Source organism: Lissotriton helveticus, chromosome 5_1, assembly GCF_964261635.1.
Source record: "Lissotriton helveticus chromosome 5_1, aLisHel1.1, whole genome shotgun sequence".
Classification (NCBI taxonomy): domain Eukaryota; kingdom Metazoa; phylum Chordata; class Amphibia; order Caudata; family Salamandridae; genus Lissotriton; species Lissotriton helveticus.
The window spans coordinates 666,677,887-666,698,830 of record NC_136065.1 but is presented as its reverse complement, the minus strand read 5'-3'; the positions used below and the strand labels follow the sequence as shown (position 1 = coordinate 666,698,830).

Genomic DNA, 20,944 nt, shown 5'->3' with positions numbered 1-20,944 from the left:
TCCCGTAATATGGCAAGTGAGACTTGACTTTGCTCCATTTCGTATTACACGAGATTAAAAATAGAGGCAAATGGGTAGTCCTGTTTTATGCACCAATGCATGATGTTACTAGACGACTCAACATACCATGTGCAAACTGGGTAATTATAGAAAAAAGAACAACAATTTCAGTGGACATTACTTGCAACATTTTGGAGCTATGGAAATTCCGCGTAGAAACAGTTTAATGTTAAGGATTTTTGAGGTCCTGGGCCAGACATATTTTTGGGCTCCTTATTCGGAAAAATGCAAGCCTCTATGATGCCCAAAATATTGAAGTACATATATTTATTAGGGACCCAAGAATCTTTTAAATGACAGAGAGAGAGAGAGAGAGAGAGAGAGAGTAATGGAGGTGGGCAGAGAGAGAACAGAGGTTGAATGAACACTCAACAAAGATAAAGTGAAAGAAGGGTCATTTTCCAGGGGGTACATGTGACACTGGGGGCCCTGGGCAATTGCCCACTTTGCCCATGCCTTAAAACGTATGGGGTAGAAACATCAGAGCACTGAGCAATTAATTGAGCCATAACATTCATGTGGAACATTGTGAGGCATATTTACAAGTCCCTTTCGCCACCGGACCATCACTTTTTCTGACGCTCCGGTGGCGTAGCATCTTTTCATATATTTACTTGGTGACCTTTTAAATATGCCCCTTTTCACCGCAGTCTGCTGCAGCAAACGGGTAGGCAATGAGTGTTGCAGTGGGCTTACCACCGCAACACCCTTTGCTTTTTGACGCTCCTCCTAGATTTACTATGCTGGGGTAGTGGCAAAAATGAAGGCCAAGGAATACATGGTCTTAGAATAGCGATACGAGGAGAAATAATTCATTTCTCCTCGTTTTTAGCTCTTTCCATGTGTGCTGCATTCTGCAGCACAGATAGAAAGAGCAAATCACCATTATTGATTGTTTATGTGCAGGAAGGTGTCTCTTCTTGTACATAAACAATCACCCCTGCAGTGCAGGCACCCTTGCAACATGGCCCAAGGGGGCCTGCGCTGGCGCTAGACAGCTTTTTTAGTGCCAGAGCTAGGGGAAACACGGGGGTACACCGTATTTTTGTAAATATGGCTCATCCCTGTGTTTTAAAAATATTGGACTGCGGTGTTGCCAAATTTGGCGTAACCCCACACTCCAGCATTTTTTAGTAAATATGCCCCTGTGTTTTCCAGTGCATGATGTTTCATTCAGCAACATACTACTCGTAGATTTCATGGATTTTAAAAGAAGTCCGCGGTCTCTTAAATACTGTTACTCATGGTATGGTATCTGGTGAACAGTCTAAACATCGAGTTTTTAATTTCGACCTACAATAATATCGAGTTGGAAATATAATAGGGACACAATATCGAAATCAAGAATATCGATGACCAAAATATCGACCTGAAGGTAAGAAATATTGTTTTTGTTAATAATGAAGTTAGTAATATCGATAGCAAAAATATCGATGTTACTAATATCGATATTTATATTAGTGTTATGTATTTTATTATGAATTTTATATGTTTGTGTTTATATTTTTTGTTATTTATTGTACTAGTTTTAGAATATATGTATAACATTTTTAGAAGTTAGTATTTTTTTAAGTAAATTATGCGTTTTAGTACTGTAGCGGGTTGTGGGTTTATAGGGGAATTGGGTGGGAAGTAATTTAATTATAGAAAATTAATTACATTTTTTTAGGAATAAGTAATTATTTTTAAGTAAATTTGGCATTTTAGTTCTGTAGCGGGTTGTGGGTTTATAGGGAAATAGGGTGGGAAGTAATTTAATTGTAATTGTGTAATTATTTATTTTTATTTATTGGTATTGATAATTAATTTGATGTTAAATAATTATTAATTGGTAATTAATTGTTATTAATTGGTAATTAATTGTTATTCATTGATTAATTGGTAATTATATTAAGTGTATTAATGTATTATTGAAGTGTGTTGTGAGTTTATAGGGCAATAGGGTGAAAAGTAATGTAATTGTAATTAAGTAATTATTTATTTTATTGTTGAGTATTGATAACTAATTTATTGTTAATTAATAATTAATTGGTAATACATTTTTATTAATCAATATCCTTTTGTTTGGGACATTAATTTATTGTTCATTAACTAATAATTGGTAATTGATTCTGATTAATTATTATTTATTGGTATTGATCAATAATTTGTTGTTAATTAATTATTAATTGCTAAATATGTTGTTATAATTATTGTTTTTGGGTATTGAAAATTCATTATTTGTTATTTAATTATTAGTTGGTAATTATTTCATTGTATTTATCATCAATTTAATTTTTGATTAATTATGCATTGAGTTTAAGTAATTATTTATTGGTATTGTTAATTAATTTATTGTTATTTGATAATTAAAATATTTATTTATAAAATATATTAGAATTATTAGTAAGTTATTTTTACCCCACTCTCTGGAGTGGGAATAGTACATTTTACCCCTACGCTTTCCAACACTTTCCCTACTGTAGCACTCTCTGGAGTTGGAATGGTAATATCTACCCCTACGCTATCCAACACTTTCCCTACTGTTGCACTCTCTGGATTCTGAATAGTAAGTTTTACTCCTACGCTATCCAACACTTTCCCTACTGTTGTACTCTCTGGAGTGGGAATAGTAATTTTAACCTCTATGCTATCCACCACTTTCTCTACCGTTGCACTCTCTGGAGTTAGAATAGTAATATTTACTCCTATGCTATCCAACACTTTCCCTACTGTTGCACTCTCTGAAGTTGGAATAGTAATTGTTCCCCTATGCTAGCCAACACTTTCCCTACTGTAGCACTCTCTGGAGTTGGAATAGTAATTTTTACCCCTACGATATCCAACACTTTCCCTACTGTTGCACTCTCTGGAGTGGAAATAGTAATTTTTACCCCAATGCTATCCAACACTTTCCCTACTGTTTCACTCTCTGGAGTTGGAATAGTAATTTTAATCTCTACGCTTTCCAACACTTTCCATGCTGTTGCACTCTCTGGAGTTGGAATAGTAAATTTTACCCCTACGCTATCCAACACTTTCCCTACTGTTGTACTCTCTGGAGTTGGAATAGTCATTTTTACCCCTACGCTATCCAACACTTTCCCAACTGTTGCCCTCTCTGGAGTTGGAATAGTAATGTTTACCCCTACGCTATCCAACACTTTCCCTACTGTTGCACTCTCTGGAGTTGGAATAGTAATTTTTACCCCTACTCTATCCAACACTTTCCCTACTGTTGCACTCTCTGGAGTTGGAATAGTAATGTTTAACCCTACGCTATCCAACACTTTCCTTACTTTTGCACTCTCTGGAGTGGGAATAGTAATTTTTAACCCTACGCTATCCAATATTTACCGTTTTAGTTAATATAGTGTATCATTTATCATTTGTTTTCTCATTTTATTTGTTATATATATGTTTTATATGTGTATTTATAATATTGTTGTATGTGCATGTATGTGTTTATAAAATGTTTATTAACAATGTATGTTATTACAATAATTAATATTAAATATTATTAAGTAAGTATATATATTATATTTTATATGTATATGTTTCATTTTTGTTTACATTATAGGTATTACTTATTATTTTAAACATATATATATAACTATGTTCATTTCAAATATATGTTTTATTTTACTTTATTTTACATTATTTTTCAACATTTTAAAAAACAATATTTTTAACAACGATATTTTCGACAACGATATATTTTTTTCTGATATTTTTGTACTTAGCATAACGTAGATAGGACTTCAATATTCTTGATCTTGAGATTTTGGCTCCGATATTTTTGACGTCGATATTCTGTCAGTGATTCATGGTATCTATGTGCACCATTCCGAGTTTCACATCTCAGAAGGAGAGATAATTCTCTAATGGCACATGTTTTCCCCCAATCGAATGTGTGCCTGATTTCACGTGTTGTGAATCTCGTGGACACCCTTATGATGCACAGTTTGGTCCCAAGTCACAATTTCATGATTTTGTAGCCGATTTGGCACTTGCACAAAGGTCAGAATGAGAGCCAAAATTCTCCGTTTGTCATTTATCAGCCCAATAATACAAACCAAACAATTGCATGAGGAAAATATCACGGGCCGGAAGACAAATGTGCTGAAGAAAAGAGCAGACAGATGTTACCACACTAATAGGAGCTGTGTTGTGGTTTTCATTCAGTCCACTTCTGGGAGACATTTAGAGGAGCTCAGGAATACTTTGCTCCCCGCCCTTAACTTCCTCAAAGCCTGGTTCTCTCGCTCTGTATGGGGCTCTGTTCATTCAATACAAAACTTACAAAGGCACACAGGGTCCAAGGATGCCTACAACCCGGAAAAACCTTTAGCAAAATGTGTTTCATAAATTTCCACCATCTGTTTGCCTTTTAGATTCCAGCAAGCGACTGAGAGAGACACCGCAGACCACCATTGTTATTTGAGGAAGGATATTACGCATATAGTCTCTTTTGGATATCATATCAAGTTAATAGCACTCTGTAGAAAGTAAAACCTTTCAGGACTGCGTTTTGAGCATAGCAGATACTGCTGCTTCAGCTATTGTGATTGGCTGATATCAGCCAATCAAAAGAAGTCGCTGTAGTTAAACCACCCTGATTGGCTGATGGCCGGCCAAACACTAAAATATGGGAAGCCGACACATCCTTGAACTTTTAAGTAGTTCAGGACACATGGAATTCAGAAACAGAAGCATTTTTTTCAGGGTTGGGGCTTCAATAGAACTGCCTGGGAGGCACTTCAGCCCCTCCCCCATCAAGCTCCCCCGCCTAAAAAGATCAAAAGCTTGCTGAGGATGCCACTGATGTCCTCAGTATTTTCATACTCCTTAATGGGCATCGGCTGCTTAGAGCCTTTAAAGACATGCTTGAAACCTACTAAGCCCAGTGGGTTCAAGCTCACCTTCCCTGCCAACGTGTGATACCAGCTCTTCACCGGGCTACGGCATGATGAGAGACGATATTTTTGTGACACAAAGTGGCACTGTGTAAGTTGGCAAGTCTGTCAAGTCTACACTTTGGCTAACTAAAAAAGCGATTCTGCCTATTTCACATTTCTACTTCATATTTCACATAGACCTACCAATGACATGGGGCTAGTTAACAGCTTTGCACATGTAGCAGATTCAGCTTTTAACTTTTATTCCTAGTGAAGAGATCCCCATAGTGGACAGGGAATATCAAGTCTAGTCTCAGCCTAATGCATTAACCTGCATTGCAATGTCTTGCAATTAGCTGACTCCTTCCATAATATCAAATGGCTCAACGTGGTCTGGAGGCCGAAAATGAAACACCAAACTAAATAAATAAATAAGAAAAGTGGAGGAGAGGGAGTGAGGAAGACCGTGGATCAGACTGACAGATATTTTTGTTCACTAAGCGGCAAAAAGCCCGCAGCGCCAAGTATCATAGTATACATTCTGGTGGTGCAGAAAGAGCCAGCCTACAAGTCTGAATGTGGGTGGTTAAAATTGGTGGTCACCCAGAATACTCTAAGGGTTTTGTCCCCCCTTTATTTATTCATGTGCATGCTAATCTGTCCCTAACGTGCATTTAGATAGGCATTATCCACTTCATCTACCCAGGGGAGCAAGGTCTCATATCACCACCAAACTAGTGTTGCAAAAAACTGCACTGGTGCATGCTGGTGGCGGCGGCGGCTGTACACTCCTTGGCACTGTGGGCCACGCAGCTACTCCCCTTTTTAATAGCAGGAGAATTGCATACTTTTTCTTCCCTCTTGCTCTTTTGTATGTAGGAGACTTTTATGCAGGTGATTTACTTTATGCAGTTGTCATACTTTACATTGGAGTCTACCTTAATACATGGCTCTCTGTCAACTAGTTGTATCTCTGCACAGGAATGTTCCATTGTATAGGTGTCTTTCTAAATGGGACCTCTTCTGCCCTTCTCCATCTGCAGAAATCTCACAGTAAGCTATCTTCGTTTATCATTTAATGTAGGGACAAACTGTTTTACACAAGTGGAAACGACTTCCATTTTGAAATAGTAGGGTTCTCATGAAGTAGAAGTATAATAACCGTAACCAATGAAGTCATGGTGAAGACAACAGTATGGAAAGGAAACATGATATATGGCGGGACATATCAACAGTACTGGGCACCTAATGACTATTGATTTATGGTGTTCATGGCATACCAAACCCCGGGAGGTTCCAGCGCTTCACAGTTAAAAGAACCGAGAACCAATATCTGGAGTGTAAATGTCCACATTTTTTTTTTACCAAACAGCCAGAAACAGAGCCAAGGAGAAAATTTGCAAACATCAGCAAAAAGTAGCAATAGAACTGACATAGACCGGTCTATAGGTTCAATGGTCCTTCTAATGCAGGAGACACTTAAGGACCAAGGTCTGAATATACAATATAATTTAAGAATCAGAGAGGTTAATCCTGGACAGCTACTGCTAGTAGGTCTTGCATTGCTAAAATAATCGAAAGACTTGGAATGTCTAAGTGGGAAGAGATCATTGTTCAAGAAGTATTAAAATCAGGGTTTGCTACATGTACTTCGGTCTTCCTTCAATATACTAGAATTCCAACACAAAATAAATGCATTTTTAATGCCTTGTGCCAATAATGACGTAAAAGGGCATCGTAGCTTGGGTCCAAAATATTCAAGACCATTTCTCAAGGAAAATTGACTGTTTTGTTCGAGGAATGTACTTTTCTTGGCTATAAGGTAGCACCTATGCACTTTCAGAGGCACCATATGCCATAATCGCCCATTTAGTTCCAGCTCTCGCTCATCACAAAATGAGTTAAAATCATTCAGTTGGTGTTGGAGCCCTTGTGGAGATTTCTTTACCAGTGTAGGCTGGGAAACATATTGGACAGACCCGGAGAAGATGGCCCAAATTTCCAGAGATAGGGTCAAAGAAATTTACTGGGAATTTAACCAGGAGGAATGTGTGGCCAATGCTGTGTGGTTGCTCACTTTAGCATTCACAGATTTGAAACCCTATACCCAATAGAAACACATTATTGAAGAGATTGTCCCATCTATGGCCTGGAAATTGTTTCTCCAATTTAGATACAAGACACTCCCTACCAGGGTGTTCTGCAGCATATGGCGATCATTTATTATTTTTTCGCTCTCACTACAAACATTTTAGATCTAAGTGGATTATCCCCCCATGCAGGTGTATTGGATCCAGACACTACCTTGAGGTGCTCCAAATTCTCAGCACTGACAATAGGAGAGCTGTAGTATTCCGCATAGCAACATGTCTGCTGGCCCTATGGATTAGACGCTTGAAGTGTATTGTGTGACTTTTCTATTCTATTCAATACTGTATGATGGTTTTTGTACAATTTTATTCTTTGAGATGTATGTCCTTAGGCCTTAAGCCCTTTGTTTTAATATGTATGTATGGACTGGGTCACCAACTTTGTTTTACATTTTATCATTCAAAAACGAAGGTTATGTGTGTTGCTCCAGGAACCACTGTGTACATAGGGTCTATATACAATTAGAAAGGGTAACATCAAATATAGCAATGCTGTTGTTAAATAGGCCATTTTCCCCAATTCTTTTTAATGAAGCATTGCTGTGTTTTGCTGTACTTTTCTCCTATTTAAACATTTTTTTAAATCATGATTGCTATGTTTGTAATAATCCTGTGACATGTACTTTATAAGATCCAAGTGATCGAAAATAAAAATGTTGATGATGATGATAACAAGTTCTGATTACCCTGGAAGGCTGCTGTGGATCGCAGATGATTTACTGTAACTACCACTGAATGACTACTTTGGGCTTGTGAGCACAATGGTACATGATGCACTATACCTTGATCTCAGTCCGATTCATCATTATTTTGTTCAGCCCATTTTTGAGAACCCAACTCACTGACTCTTTTAACAGGTTAGGTATGGAACACGATGGCCAGGGCAACCGGTGTGCTGATGAGACCAGCATGGGCAGCATCATGGCTCCCTTAGTGCAAGCTGCATTCCACCGCTACCACTGGTCCAGATGCAGCAAGCAGGAACTGAACCGATTCATACAGTACGTCACTTTCCATTGCTTTCCTCTAAAAAGATATCTGCTCAATATCTATGTGTTTTTTCATCCATTGTGCTGTAGTGAACATATTACACATTTAGCTGTATTTCCATTGTTTCTCCATTGAATGCCAGGAAACCTTTGTGGTTTTTATTAACTGATGTTTACCTGATGTTTTGCTAATCAATAGTGGGCAGGGCCGGCTTTAGCACTGGTGGCACCTGGAGCAACAATCTTTTTGACCCCAAACCCCTTAGTGCTCAATTTGAGCTGGTGGTTTATGGCGCTCGGTAACCAGCACTTAATTTTCAACACTGGCACTTATGACAGTCTGCCAAACGGTGACACAGATTGCCAAATTTAGAGATGAGCACAACAACACTTGCTTAATATTTGAATATACATTAAAACCTGTTAAAACGTGCCACCCAAGCTATTGTTTTAACGTTGGGTGCGTGAATTGTCACACTTGTAAGAGTGTGATGGTTAGTAGTTTTGTTGGTACTGTCATTGGCAGCGCTGACAGGGGCAATGGGTGGTGAGAGCTGCAGAGGACTCCTAACGAGTACCCAGGCACTTATTTCTTTACAAATTAAGCACTGACTGTTGACCTCCTTCTCTACAGATTTTTTCACTACTACCCTCCAACAGTGCCCCTCATTTCTCCATAGCCCCTCTCTGACATACATTTCATTTTACTTATAGTGTTACTCCTTGTTCACCTACACTCAGTTCTGTGATCTGCATGGTACACATTCTTTGCAGAAGCAACAACCCCCTCCGCTACTTTAGGTTGAATCAAAACTGCCACTAGACAAAGCTCCAATCTCTCTCCAGCAGGAAAATGAATCACCAGAGTAATCCTGACATGTTTATGGTTGCCTGAAAACATCTGGGCACACAAGGAATTCCACAGTAGTGATTTTCAATCCATAAGTTATTTTTAAACCCAGGGCCCTGCAGATAAGAGCATTGGGGCCAGCCTGGAGGGGAGGTGTGTGTGTGGGGGGGGGGGGTACGAGAGGTGACCACAAGGGAAAATGAAATAAATAATTAGTTTTCCCTCATGGATCTCTCGAAGTCCCCCCCAGCAAGCCCACAGACCCGCCGCACTTACCTGCAGCGGCAGCGGCTGTTTAACATGGAGTGTTGTATTTACTTTTCCCTCGTCAATTGGAAAGTGAGGGAATTTTGTAAAGTGAACCAAGTGACAATCTTGCTAGGGTCCAGGAAGTATGAAAGGAAATGCTGAAGGATGACAATTGTTTTCTAACACACAACAGCATTTAAATACTTATAAATGAAGCTTGCAAATATATCAGACTATATCTGCAGCAAGAAAAGTTTGAATGAGGTACATAGTTTTCTTGTAATTCTGAAGTGTGATGGAAACAATGATTTTCATACCATCAAAAAAACGAAGAGACTTTACTTGTGTGATGCGCGAATGACAATTATGTACAGAAATTGAATTTCCATCTGTTATATTTTGTATGATATATATATTTAGCAGGAAATCTGCATGAAAAGTTAGCGGCCATTTCAAGCGGATGTATGACGTTACAACGCATGCTTTTACCACGCATGCTATTACAACGCAGTTTTTACAACGCAAACCTTTACAACGCATAGCGCTTTGGGGTGCTGGATAGTGAATAGTTTAATTTACTATTCCAACTCCTGTCCCCGTGGACACTAGGGAAGGTGTTGGATAGTAAATTAAATCTATTCCCCATCCTAGAGCGCCCCCCAGCGCAATGCGTTGTAATGGTTTTCGTTGTAAAACCTGCGTTGTAAAAGCACTGCGTTGTAAAAGTTTCGTTGTAAAGGATGTTTCCCATTTCAAGCGGTCATTTCAATGGAAAATATGCTCTGTGTAATTGGCAGTAGCCTCAGAAGAGTAGATTATGCCTACCCCCACCAGATCAAAAGCACCATGTGCCACTATGAGCAAACACAATGTAAACAAAAAAAGATTTGTTTAGCAAAATCACAAGACGTGCGCCCACAGAAGAGTGTTTTTAAATGTGTAAATTTGTTCTGCGAGTCGAAAAAGCCTATCTGACTCACAAAGTATTTTTAGTGATCCCTTCTGAATTGTAAATTGGTGTTGCGGAGGGATTGTTGTGAAAGGGGCAGCCTCCTCCTGTTTATGATTCACAGTGCCATGTATCAAAGCTGTGTGACCATTCATCGATTATCTGCCATGAGTTGGGATGGTAAATCATTTGCACAGTGAAAGCAGGTTACTCTGGACATATTCTCCATTTAAACTTGTGTTGGCTTCGGGAGAGCAAGGGGTGATCAGGGGACGACTGCATGCTCTCCCTAATGCACTCATTCCAAGCGGACACATGCTTTTTTAGGGCTCGCTGGGAAAAGCGCGTGAAAGCGCGCTCTCGCAGAGAGCACTATAGTTGTCGGCTCAGCCGACAACGAGTTGGAATGTGGAGACAAGACCTGGCCGCGCGCGCAGCGTTGTCCCATAGGATAACGTTGCGCGCGTGAACTTCTGCTGCTTTAATCGGATCGCGTCGCGCGCCTCGTGAGCAGTTCCTTTGGAATGCAGGGGGAGTCTGCAGAGGGGCGCGCGGTGCTGTTCACGAGGTGCGCGGCGCTGATAAGCAGGCTGGTTCTTTGTGTGAGCATTCCACGAGAATGCATGTTCTTGTTTACATTGCTGGTCCTTTCAGATAAGTTTGGTTGTTTCTTCTTCATACATTTGGTTCTGCTGCATGTGCTTGTTTATTCTGTGTGGGCTTGTTACACATGTGGACCACTTTATTGAAAAAGCCTCGGCATTAAGGAAATTGCATACACCACAGCACTTTCTCCACGAGCGGGGATATTTAGTGAGCAACGCAATGCACACAAACACACACAGCAGACGCAAGCACACACTGCAGAACAGCCTGGAATCTGTTTTCTCGACATAACCTGCTCATCAGTTGCTGTCCAAGGCTAAACACAGGCCGCACTGCGCCCGTTCCCCTTGTATATGCACAGGCATTAAACAGCATTTGTTTCCTGACCATGCACTTTCCGCTCCCATCACGTTTGCAGATGTAGCTCATCCACGGGCGGAATTGCACTCAGAGACCGCTTTATTGTCTCTCCATGTTTCAACCAAATGGGTCCTTCCCCTTTGGTCTCTGTGTTTCACCCATGATCCAACTTAAGTAAACTTTATCACCACTTATCAATGGCACACACAGCGCGGTTGAGTGATCATTAAATAATAAAAGGTGAAGGCGTTATTCTGTTCAGCGTCTGCATCCCGCATGCAATAGCCCGAGTCCTGACAAAAAGGATACGAGAGAAAAAAAAAATCTCCTCGTTATTCGGTGCTCCCTTCTGACTTCCGGTGTGACATGCTGTTGCAGCATAAGCAGCACAAAGCTGGTGAGACAACCCCCCTGCTTCCTACACATGGACGTACTACCCACATATATGTTTAACATACGCCTGTAAAGGATGGAATTTGACAATATGGAAGACAAGAAATGGGGAAGAGTAGTCTCATCCACTTATACATAGATGGCGCGAGGGAGGTGGGGGCTGTAAAGAGTCTTTTATATCTTCAGTATCTTCGAAGGGCAGTCCTTGATAAGAAACAGGCCTAAGTCATAAAGCCACCGTTTACCTCCTCAAATAAACATGTTAGAACAAGAATTTGCAATACAATAGGCCTCACATTGTAGAAACTTTGACCTATTGGTATTGTAAATAGCAATGCCTTTTATTATTGCTGGTTTTTTAAACACATAAATAAAAGGTATTATAATTTACAACACCAATAGCTCAAAATCTCGCAACTGCGAGACCTATTGCATTGCAAATGCTTGTTTAAAGCAGTCCGTGTTGCTTCAAGGACACAATTTACTATACAAAAATGTCCACATGTAGTGAATTCTACTGCAAAGATAGCAGCCTTCTTTCCATGTCAGGTCTTCATCTGAATGCTCGCAGACATCCGCATAGGGTCACAGATTGTCTCCTGACTAATATACATTAGGAAAAAAGGTTTGTAATCTCCTCTGAATGCACTTTTTAGTAGCAAGAGAACCATGAGTCCTATCTTTAGGAACAAAACTGCCTCAACTAACCCCCAGTGCCTAGCTCGGTAGTAAAAGACGGCAATCATTGGATCAGCATGCTCCTTATACCTCTAGGCCACTGTACCCACTGCATCATTGGTAGCTACACCCCTGGTTATTTAAGTTGGGTTCCAGTTGCTGCATTGGGAGCTTTTCTTGACTTTGCAGCACAGCTCTACTCAACCATCTGAGTCGTTATTGACGGTAATATGCAGTGGTTTTGGAGGGCGATCGTTATGAAACCACTGTGGACATGAATGTTTTTAGAGAGTGTGGAATCTTTCCAGGGATGGTGATCCTATTCATGTAATTGGAAGGCAGTTTGATTATTTGGTGGGAGTTAGATGAGGTACAACAGAGCAGTGTGGTGTACGTATGTGCACAAGCCTTTTCCTTTGAAGCTCTGCGATGATTGTGGGATATATTTAAAGTGAAATTACCTCTTTACACCCATACAATAAATACAAAATGAACGCTATTCTATCATAGGGCTCACCAGACTGTCTTCTCATCTATCTTCCATCCCTTATTGTTGCTGCAGTTCTTACGACTGCCTTCTAGATGATCCCTTCAAGCATAATTGGCCAAAGCTGCCTGAGCTTCCAGGAATCAACTACTCCATGGATGAGCAGTGTCGCTTCGACTTCGGAGTGGGGTACAAGATGTGCACTGCGGTGAGTATTGCTTGTTCAGCCGCAATGGAGAGGATTTGTAAAATAATTATTTAAATGACTTATTACCATTTGAATCTGCCTCTGAAAGTGCTTGACTGTCTAAAGGTAAGGGTTGGATCATTAAGTAATGTGTAGATCCATTAGAGACCTGGTTGGTGTAAGGGACCAGGTTTGTTCGGATTTCTTATTAAACACAATTTGTAAGTTTTTGTCAAGGGGAATTGGAATTTGAGTTGCCCTTCTAGAAAATGCACAGTTTTCAAGCAAGCAATAACTTTATTTCGGTTCGTTGAACCATAAAAGTACAGATGCAAATATTAAAAAAATAATAAGACCCAATCTATGCTGCTTGAATTAAAATCTGTACAATCAAGCAAATAAAATTAATTTACAAGTATTAGACATTTGTCAGGCAACCATGTATTGAAGAAACAGGATTTTCATATCACTATACAGTTTTCTCTCTTTCGAGGCGGTTGTTCTAAGTTCTAATACCAATCTGTCAGTCTTTCCACCCTCAGGAATTGATCCATAAAGCCTTTCCCCACATATTTTTACAGGCCAAGTTAAGCATCTTTTGCGCATCTGGAAATATAGTGTATGCACGTAGTAAGGCAAACAGGTGTGTAATGGAGGTGTGTAATGCACACAGATCATGTGCACATTGGCTCAGAAAGCTAAGAGTATTCATGATGGCGTTAGTGAAGGAGCCACGAGCATGCAAGCCACATTCGGTTACACGCACTAATTAACAACCTTTTGGGCTTCTTCAAACGTTTATGTGCACAGACCATGTGGTAAGTACACCTTTTTTTTCAAGTTACTCGAAGCTGTAGGCAGGAGGGTTTTCTGAAACAACAATCCTGAAAGGAGTTTAACTGAGGAAAGAGAACACAACCACATCAGAAAAAGGCGAAATATGAAAGTGCGGTGAATAGTGTCACCTATCCTCACCACAAGGCCAGAAAAATAGGTTGTGAAGCTGAAATACGGGAGGGCAGAAAATATCGCCATAAATGGCTCTGATGACTAAATTGATGTGTTTTTCCACAGTTTAGGACCTTTGATCCTTGCAAGCAACTTTGGTGCAGCCATCCAGATAACCCCTACTTTTGCAAAACCAAGAAAGGGCCTCCGCTGGATGGGACAGAGTGTGCACAGGGAAAGGTACCTGCAATTCTGTGCTGTGCTTTGCTCTTCTAGGCATGTTTTGGGGTAATATATAATGATACTCGGAGGTCAAAACTGGGCTCTAGATGCATCTTCCAATTTTTATCTGGTGGTGCACATGCATAAATGGCAAAGCAAGAATTATTGAGATGTATGTGTGTGTATATATATATATATATATATATATATATATATATATATATATATATATATATATATATAAAAATATATGTGGCCCAATAAACCATACATTGGAAGCAAGTGCAACAATAAACAAAGGTGTGAAAAATGTACGTTGTTTGTTGTTGCGTAATTACGTAAGATTTGGGAAAAATTAAGTGAAAGTATGCCAACAGTAAACAGTTAGGGGCATATTATCAAGAACATGCGATAATTATTGCAAATCGCGCTTAGCGCGATTTACATTATCGCCATCTATCGCTAGAGTAGGTCGCTGTGTTAGCGGCGTATTAGCAACGCTTTGCACAATGGCGATGTACACTCCAGTGCTAGACGGCGATCATCGGCATTTGCGTGAGAAAAGCAGCAATAATGTTAGTGCGCTATTGAAAACCTTGCTGATAGGGGAGTGTGGACTTAAAATGTCAATCCACCTCCCATTGTGAATATATGCTTAGTCAAATTTGAAGCAGGTGTTAAATTCCGGCGATAACCGTGGTTAGCGCAGCTATTTTTATCTCTTGATCCGCATTAATAATAGGGCGATGTTGTGTTGGCGACGGATTCCATGAGGATTAGGTGAGGAAAACGCCTGCTTTGCATGTCATTAGCGATAAATATCGCTGACATGCAAAGTAGAAAGAAAAAGGCAGCTAACTCAAGGAAACTTGCGCTAAAGCTTGTTAGTGAGTCCTTGTAAATAGTGAGTTAAAAAAATCGCCGCTTTTTCGGCACTATGTGCCGAAAAAGCAGCAATATGTCTCCTGATAATATGCCCCTTAGTTCTATTTTCAAGCGCAAAATACACCTCTGCATCCATTTTGGTCGCAAGGACTCGTTTTGGCTCACAACACGCGTACAGCACCAGCTTGTGTGCTGTTGTTTCACAATGTTTCTCTAAACAGGCAGAAAATTACATAATGTGGCTTAAGCATGGTGTAGTTTCCGACATTTTGCCCAACAAGCGCAACACGGAATGACATAAACTATGCAAGATTCCACCAGCATAATGTGCATTTACCCGGGCCTTCTAATACTCACAGATTCAGACATTTTGCTCTACAGTCAGAGATAAAGTACAAGGTTATTACGGTGGATGGGCCGTGACCTTATCACCAAGATCATCAATCATTGTCTTCATGTTCATTGCTTCCCACTGTGTGCCTATTAATTCGGAATATACTCTGGGACTGTTTAAAAGCTGTGTTTACAACTAATACACAAAGAAGAACAGCATGGCATAAGCTAAATATGCAGACTTGCAGAACTTAATATGCTGGTTTTGTGATTCATGGTATGGTCCCCTACCGCACTCCACAATGACAATCTCATAATCAAATATATACGGTTATGCGATCGTCATTATTGAGTATGGTAGGGGACCATACCATGAATCATGAAACCCAAAGCTTCCTAAGGTAACTATAACTCACCCCGTCGCAATGCACTACTAATTACCCCACATATTATATCACTGATAACATATCCTATCAAATAATCAATAATATCACTGCAACGGTTGCAGTAAAATTATTCATGAGCAAAGGGTGCATGGAGGAGGCGTGAGTTATAGTTGCCTTAGGGCACAAGTTATAGTTTCTTGAGATAATTATAACTATAACTGTTGAATATCTGTGGTTTTGTGTATGTAAAATCTGAACCTAACTATAATGTCCCTGTGACCTATGTTTTTTTCAGTGAATATATATTTCTATATTTATATATATGATTTATAGATTTTAGTGCTGTTTAGAAAGATTTAGAGCATTTGAGCATCATCCATTTACTATTCATTGTTTGCCTGAATTTGTAGTTAAGTCTGTCAATGAATTGAGATCAGTGTGTTTCTGTTAGAGAGAAAGAGCTAAGATTTAAAATGTGTTTTACGTAGTAGTGGGTATTATTATAAACCATATTTTGAAGAAGCTCATTGTGCGGAAATTAGAAATGTGCATTCAAGAAAGAAAAAAAATTGCAATGCGTTCTGCGCGTACAATATTTATTTTCAGACACTGGGAAAGATTCATTGTTAGATTTTTGCATTAAGGCTAGGGGAGAGAAGGAGGAGAGAGAGAGAGAGAGAGAGAGAAGAGAGAGCGAAAGAAAGAGAGAGAGAGAGAGAGAGAGAGAGAGAGAGAGAGAGAGAGAGAGAGAAGACTGTGTATATGCAGAAAATTCAATGGAATTAAGACCTATTCAAGGAAATATGTAAAATAACAGTTCCTTGTGAAATGCAGGTTAGCATATTCATATCCCCAAACCATTCTCTTTACCTCTATCAAGGCTACTAGGATTATGCAGCAAGTTATCTAAATTATGCAGCAAGTTGTCTCAGTTAGGCCAAAAAAAGAATGGGGAACCAGGAGCATAAAGGGGTGCACAGTCAAAATATCGACTGGACACAATATCGAGTTTTAAATATTGAATGGACAAAATATCGACTGGACAGAATATAGACATCAAAAATATCGTTATTAAGGTAAGTAATGTAATATCGATTGTTAAAAATATAGACATTTAAAATATCGAAGTATATAATATAGTTTAATAAAATTATCGATTTTTTGATAATATTGGATTTTTTATAGTGATATTTATGTTATTATGTGTGTTAAAAGTGTGTATTTATGTTATAAATAATTTTAATTAATGACATTTCAATTTTTTAATTTTTGCATAATTTAATTCTGTAGCGGGTTATGGGTTTATAGGGGAATAGGGTGGGAAGTAATTTAATTATAATTAATTAAATATGTAAATGTATTCATTGTTATTCATTTTTAAATATTTGTCAATTAATTTATATTTGGTAATTAATTACCTTTTAATTGGCAATTAATTTTAATTAATTGAATAATTGCTAATTATGTTAATTTTACTAATTTATTTTCTGGAGCGGGTTGTGGGTTTATAGGGGATTAGGGTGGGAAGTAATTTAATTATAATTAATTAAATATGTACATTTATTTATTGTTATTCATTTTTAAATATTTGTCAATTAATTTATATTTGGTAATTAATTAACTTTTAATTGGCAATTAATTTTAATCAATTGATTAATTGCTAATTATGTTAATTTTACTAATTTATTTTCTGTAGCGGGTTGTGGGTTTATAGGGGAATAGGGTGGGAAGTAATTTAATTATAATTAATTATGTAAATGTATTTATTGTTATTAATTTTTTATTATTTGTTAATTAATTTATATTTGGTAATTAATTAACTTTTAATTGGCAATTATTTTTGATTAATTGCTAATTATGTTAATTTTACTAATTTATTTTCTGTAGCGGGTTGTGGGCTTATAGGGGAATAGGATGGGTAGTAATTTATTTATAATAAATTAAATAAAACACATTTTTTAAATTGTACTTAATTAGAATTTATTGTAAATTAATTTTTAAATGTGAAATAATTAATTGTTAATTTCTAATTAATTTGTATTAATAGTTAAATAATTGTAATAATTAATTTTAATTTGTAATTTTAATTGATTAATTATTATATTATATTAAATTCGTAATTACTTTTAAGTAATTTTTGATAGATATTAATTTATATTTTTTGAAATAATATATGAAGTATTTAATTTCCCTACTGTTGCACCTACTGGAGTGGGAATAGTAATTTTTACCCCTACGCTATCCAACGCTTTCCCTACTGTTGCACCCACTGGAGTGGTAATAGTAATTTTTACCTCTACGCTATTCAACGCTTTCCCTACTGTTGCACTCTTTGGAGTGGGAATAGTAATTTTAACCCCTACGCTATCCAACGCTTTCCATACTGTTGCACCCACTGGAGTGGGAATAGTAATTTTTACCTCTACGCTATCCAACGCTTTCCCTACTGTTGCACTCTTTGGAGTGGGAATAGTAATTTAAACCCCTACGCTATCCAATGCTTTACCTACTGTTGCACTCTTTGGAGTGGGAATAGTAATTTTTACCCCTACACTATCCAACGCTTTCCCTACTGTTGCACTTTTTGGAGTGGGAATAGTAATTTTTACCCGTACGCTATCTAACCCTTTCCCTAATGTTGCACCCACTGGAGTGGGAATAGTATTTTTTACCCCTACGCTATCCAACACTTTCCCTACTGTTGCACCCACTGGAGTGGAAATAGTCATTTTAACCCCTACGCTATCCAACACTTTCCCTACTGTTGCACCATTTGGAGTGGGAATAGTAGTTTTTACCCCTACGCTATCCAACGTTTTCCCTACTGTTGCACCCACTGGAGTGGGAATAGTAATTTTTACCTCTACGCTATCCTACGTTTTCTCTACTGTTGCACTGTTCAGAGTGGGAATAGTAATTTAAACCCCTACGCTATCCAACGCTTTCCCTACTGTTGCACTCTTTGGAGTGGGAATAGTAATTTTTACCCCTACGCTATCCAACGCTTTCTCTACTGTTGCACCCACTGGAGTGGGAATAGTATTTTTTACCCCTACGCTATCCAACACTTTCCCTACTGTCGCACCCACTGGAGTGGGAATAGTAATTTTGACCTCTACGCTATCCAACGCTTTCTCTACTGTTGCACTCTTTGGAGTGGGAATAGTAATTTAAACCCCTACGCTATCCAACGCTCTCCCTACTGTTGCACTCTTTGGAGTGGGAATAGTAATTTTTACCCCTACGCCATCCAACGCTTTCCCTACTGTTGTACCCACTGGAGTGGGAATAGTATTTTTTACCCCTACGCTATCCAACATTTTCCTTACTGTTGCACCCACTGGAGTGGGAATAGTAATTTTTACCCCTACGCTATCCAACACTTTCTCTACTGTTGCACTCACTGGAGTGGGAATAGTAATTTTAACCCCTACGCTATCCAATGCTTTCCCTACTGTTGCACCCACTGGAGTGGGAATAGTAATTTTTACCCCTACGCTATCCAACGCTTTCCTCACTGTTGCACCCACTGGAGTGGGAACAGTAATTTTTACCCCTACGCTCTCCAACGCTTTCCCTACAGTTGCACTCTGTGGATTGGGAATAGTATTCTTTACACATATGCTATCGTACGGTAATAACATTGGATATTATTTAATTATATTATGTTAATATATATATATATGTTTGAACAAATATGATTGTACATTTTTTTTATAACTTTCATTAATTATTTAATTATTATAAGTTAATTTAAGTATTTTTAAGTATATTTTAGTAATTAATTTTTTATTTTAATTTAATTTAACACTGTTTTTAATAAAGTCGATATTTTTGTAAACGATATTTTGTACTCAATATTTTTGTACTTACCTGTTTGTAGATACAAACTCGATATTTTGTCTGTAGATATTTTTTCCTCGATATTTTTGCTAGTCGATATTCTGTCAGTCGATATTATTTCAGTGATCCGCATAAAGGACCAGCATCCAGGCTCCTTGCTATATCAAGTAGTATCAAAAAGAGTGTGCAATTCCAATAGTGCAGCAGTGAAATGGAAGTGTGTAGGCCGGGTTTTACAGAGGATTGGAGATGCTCCAATAGGAGCAAGTGTCCACACACACCCATGTGGGTGTCATGCCTCATCATTAGGCAAGCTCTTCGACAGGCTGGCGCTGCAATGCCCGATGGGCACCCTCAAGGGGGCTCTTTGCCGGAGATCTTTTTTTGGTTGTGCCATTTGATGAGGTGCGGGTGTGTTGGTAGAAACAGGAGTGTTTGCTTTTCCTTGGTGGGTGCTGTCATTGCTTCCACGCCATCCGGGGGGGGCGGTTCACAGGGCCAGTATGGGCTACAGGAGGGGGACCCCATGACCCCACCTCCTTCTCTTTTCACGAGACGGCCAGAGGAGGTAGTGGTCCCCAGGGATGTATACACCCCCCACATGTATTTTACTTGTTGGGTGTGGGTGAACCATGTGGCCCCTCTAAGTATTCATATTAAGCCCCAGGGAGGAGGTGGTCCCAGGGGTTTAAAAGAGCCCATGGAGGGGGGTCCACATGCACCCCCTCTTTTTTTTTATAAATATGAGTGGGTGAATGAGCGCTTGAATGGATCTGTGATTGGGTGCATGATTGTCTGAGTGTGTCTGTCTATGGGTGTGTGAGTATCTGAGTGGATCTGTGAGTGGGTGCATGAGTGTGTGAGTGGGTCTGTGAGTGGGTGAGTGCATGAGTGTATGAGTGGTTCTGGCAGTGGGTGTGTGTTGTAAAAAAGTAGAGAGGCACACGCGAACAGGTCCTCATGCCAGCTCCTCCAGTGACGGTCCTCCTGTCTAGCTTGCCTGGAGTTCGCTAACCTCTTCTGTCTTCAGTTTTGTGCCTCCTCCACTCATTTTCTGCTTGTTTTCCTGTCTCCTCTCTCCTGCTCTCTACTTTGCCTCTTTCTGCTTGTTCTGCCCATTATTATGCCTCTTTCTTCTCACTCGACTATTATTCTGCCTCTTGCTGCTCACTTCTGACCCCTACTTTGCCTTTCTGACCTCTCTTTTGCCTCTTTCTGATAGTTCTGACTGTTATTGTGCCTCTTTCTTCTCACTCCTGGCCTTTATTCTGCCTCTTGCTACTTGTTTATGACCTCTATTTTGCCTCTTGCTGCTCGTTTCTGACCTCTATTCTGCCTCTTTCTGCTCATTTATTGCCTTTATTTTGACTCTACTGCTTGTTTCTGTCTTTTATTGTGCTTGCTCCTGTTCATTTCTGACCTTCATTCTGCCTCTTTCTGCTTGTTGCTTAGCTTTATTCGGCCTCTTACTGCTAGTTTTTTAACTTTATTC

The 20,944-nt window shown here is 39.0% G+C and overlaps 1 protein-coding gene across 1 annotated transcript in view; it reads left to right on the top strand.

Moving 5' to 3' along the window:
• The window catches only part of ADAMTS14 (ADAM metallopeptidase with thrombospondin type 1 motif 14), a 602,768-nt gene that overhangs the window by 361,428 nt on the left and 220,396 nt on the right, over positions 1 to 20,944 (top strand). The window contains exons 8-10 of the mRNA XM_078640432.1: positions 7,945 to 8,088; positions 12,724 to 12,856; positions 13,910 to 14,023. Coding sequence (XP_078496558.1) covers positions 7,945 to 8,088; positions 12,724 to 12,856; positions 13,910 to 14,023 — 391 coding nt within the window. The remainder of the gene's footprint in view (positions 1 to 7,944; positions 8,089 to 12,723; positions 12,857 to 13,909; positions 14,024 to 20,944) is intronic.